This window comes from Vicia villosa, unplaced genomic scaffold (genome assembly GCF_029867415.1).
Source record: "Vicia villosa cultivar HV-30 ecotype Madison, WI unplaced genomic scaffold, Vvil1.0 ctg.000758F_1_1, whole genome shotgun sequence".
NCBI lineage: Eukaryota > Viridiplantae > Streptophyta > Magnoliopsida > Fabales > Fabaceae > Vicia > Vicia villosa.
The window spans coordinates 98,147-99,360 of record NW_026705339.1 but is presented as its reverse complement, the minus strand read 5'-3'; the positions used below and the strand labels follow the sequence as shown (position 1 = coordinate 99,360).

General features: G+C 45.2%; 1 protein-coding gene across 1 annotated transcript; it reads left to right on the top strand.

Moving 5' to 3' along the window:
- The first annotated feature begins 284 nt into the window (after positions 1-284).
- LOC131631000 (uncharacterized) lies at positions 285-929 on the top strand. The gene has a single exon (XM_058901762.1). The coding sequence runs from the start codon at positions 285-287 to the stop codon at positions 927-929; it is 645 nt and encodes a 214-aa protein (XP_058757745.1).
- Positions 930-1,214: the final 285 nt, after the last annotated feature.

Sequence of the window (1,214 nt, the reverse complement as noted above, 5' to 3'; positions counted from 1 at the left end):
GATACTTTGTATTCCCCCATGACTATTGTTATGTATCCATTATATGAGCTTTGATGCAATATGTTGTGTTTTCTTATATTGATCAAATGTGACACTCTGTTATGCATGTTTTCGTATCTTTAATTAGTCTGATTGTCATATAAATTGCGAGGTAGATTCGGGGTGTTACATTAATGGTATCAGAGCAGGTCGGTCCGTCCGGCCACGTGTCGTGTCGTAGTTGGTTAGTAATCATGTATTGTTGTCTGGTTGTGATTGCTTTTGTGTTGTAGTGACAACTCGAGATGGCAGGAAGGAACGATGATGCGATTGCTGCTGCCTTGGAGGCAATGGCTCAAGCTTTAGAGCATCAGCCTAATGGTGGTGAGAATGCTGCATCTCGCAATTTGGCTACTTTCCAGAGGGAGAATCCACCTATTTTCAAGGGTACCCATGATTCTGATGGCGCATTGACTTGTCTAAATGAGATTGAACGGATCTTTCGTCTGATGGATTGCTCTCCAGAGCAGAAGGTTCGGTATGGGACTCATCAGTTAGCGGTTGAAGTTGATGATTGGTGGCTCGAGACTTGTGAGAGGTTGGAGGCTAGTGGCGAAGGAGTCACTTGGGCTGTTTTCCGTAGGGAGTTCTTGAGGAAGTACTTTCCTGAAGGTGTCCGTGGCACGAAAGAGATTAAATTTCTTGAGTTGAGGCAAGGAAGCAAGTCGGTTGTGGAGTATGCTGTTAAGTTTGGCGAGTTGGCTAAGTTTTACCAACATTATGATGGGCCAACTGGTGAATTCTCAAAGTGCATTAAGTTTGAGAATGGATTGCGTTCCGAGATCAAGAAAGCGGTTGGTTACCAAAAGATTCGTGTCTTTGCGGATTTGGTTGATTGTTGTCGTATCTTCGAGGAGCAAAAGTCAGCAAGGTCGTGGCAAGCCTTATGATGCTCCTAATGGCAAGGGTAAGCAGAGGGCTTATGAGGGCAAGAAGACTAGTGGGGGAGATGCTCCTACTAGTATTGTGTGCTTAAGTGTGGCAAAGCCGGTCATAAGAGCAATGTGTGTACTGCTGATGCGAGGAGGTGTTTCCGTTATGGACAACCTGGTCATGCTGCACCTGAGTTCAAGAGTAAGGATGTGGTGTGTTTCAACTGTGGTGAAGAGAGGCACGTTAGTACCAAGTGTCAGAAACCGAAGAAGGATCAATCTAGTGGAAAGGTGTTCGCCTTG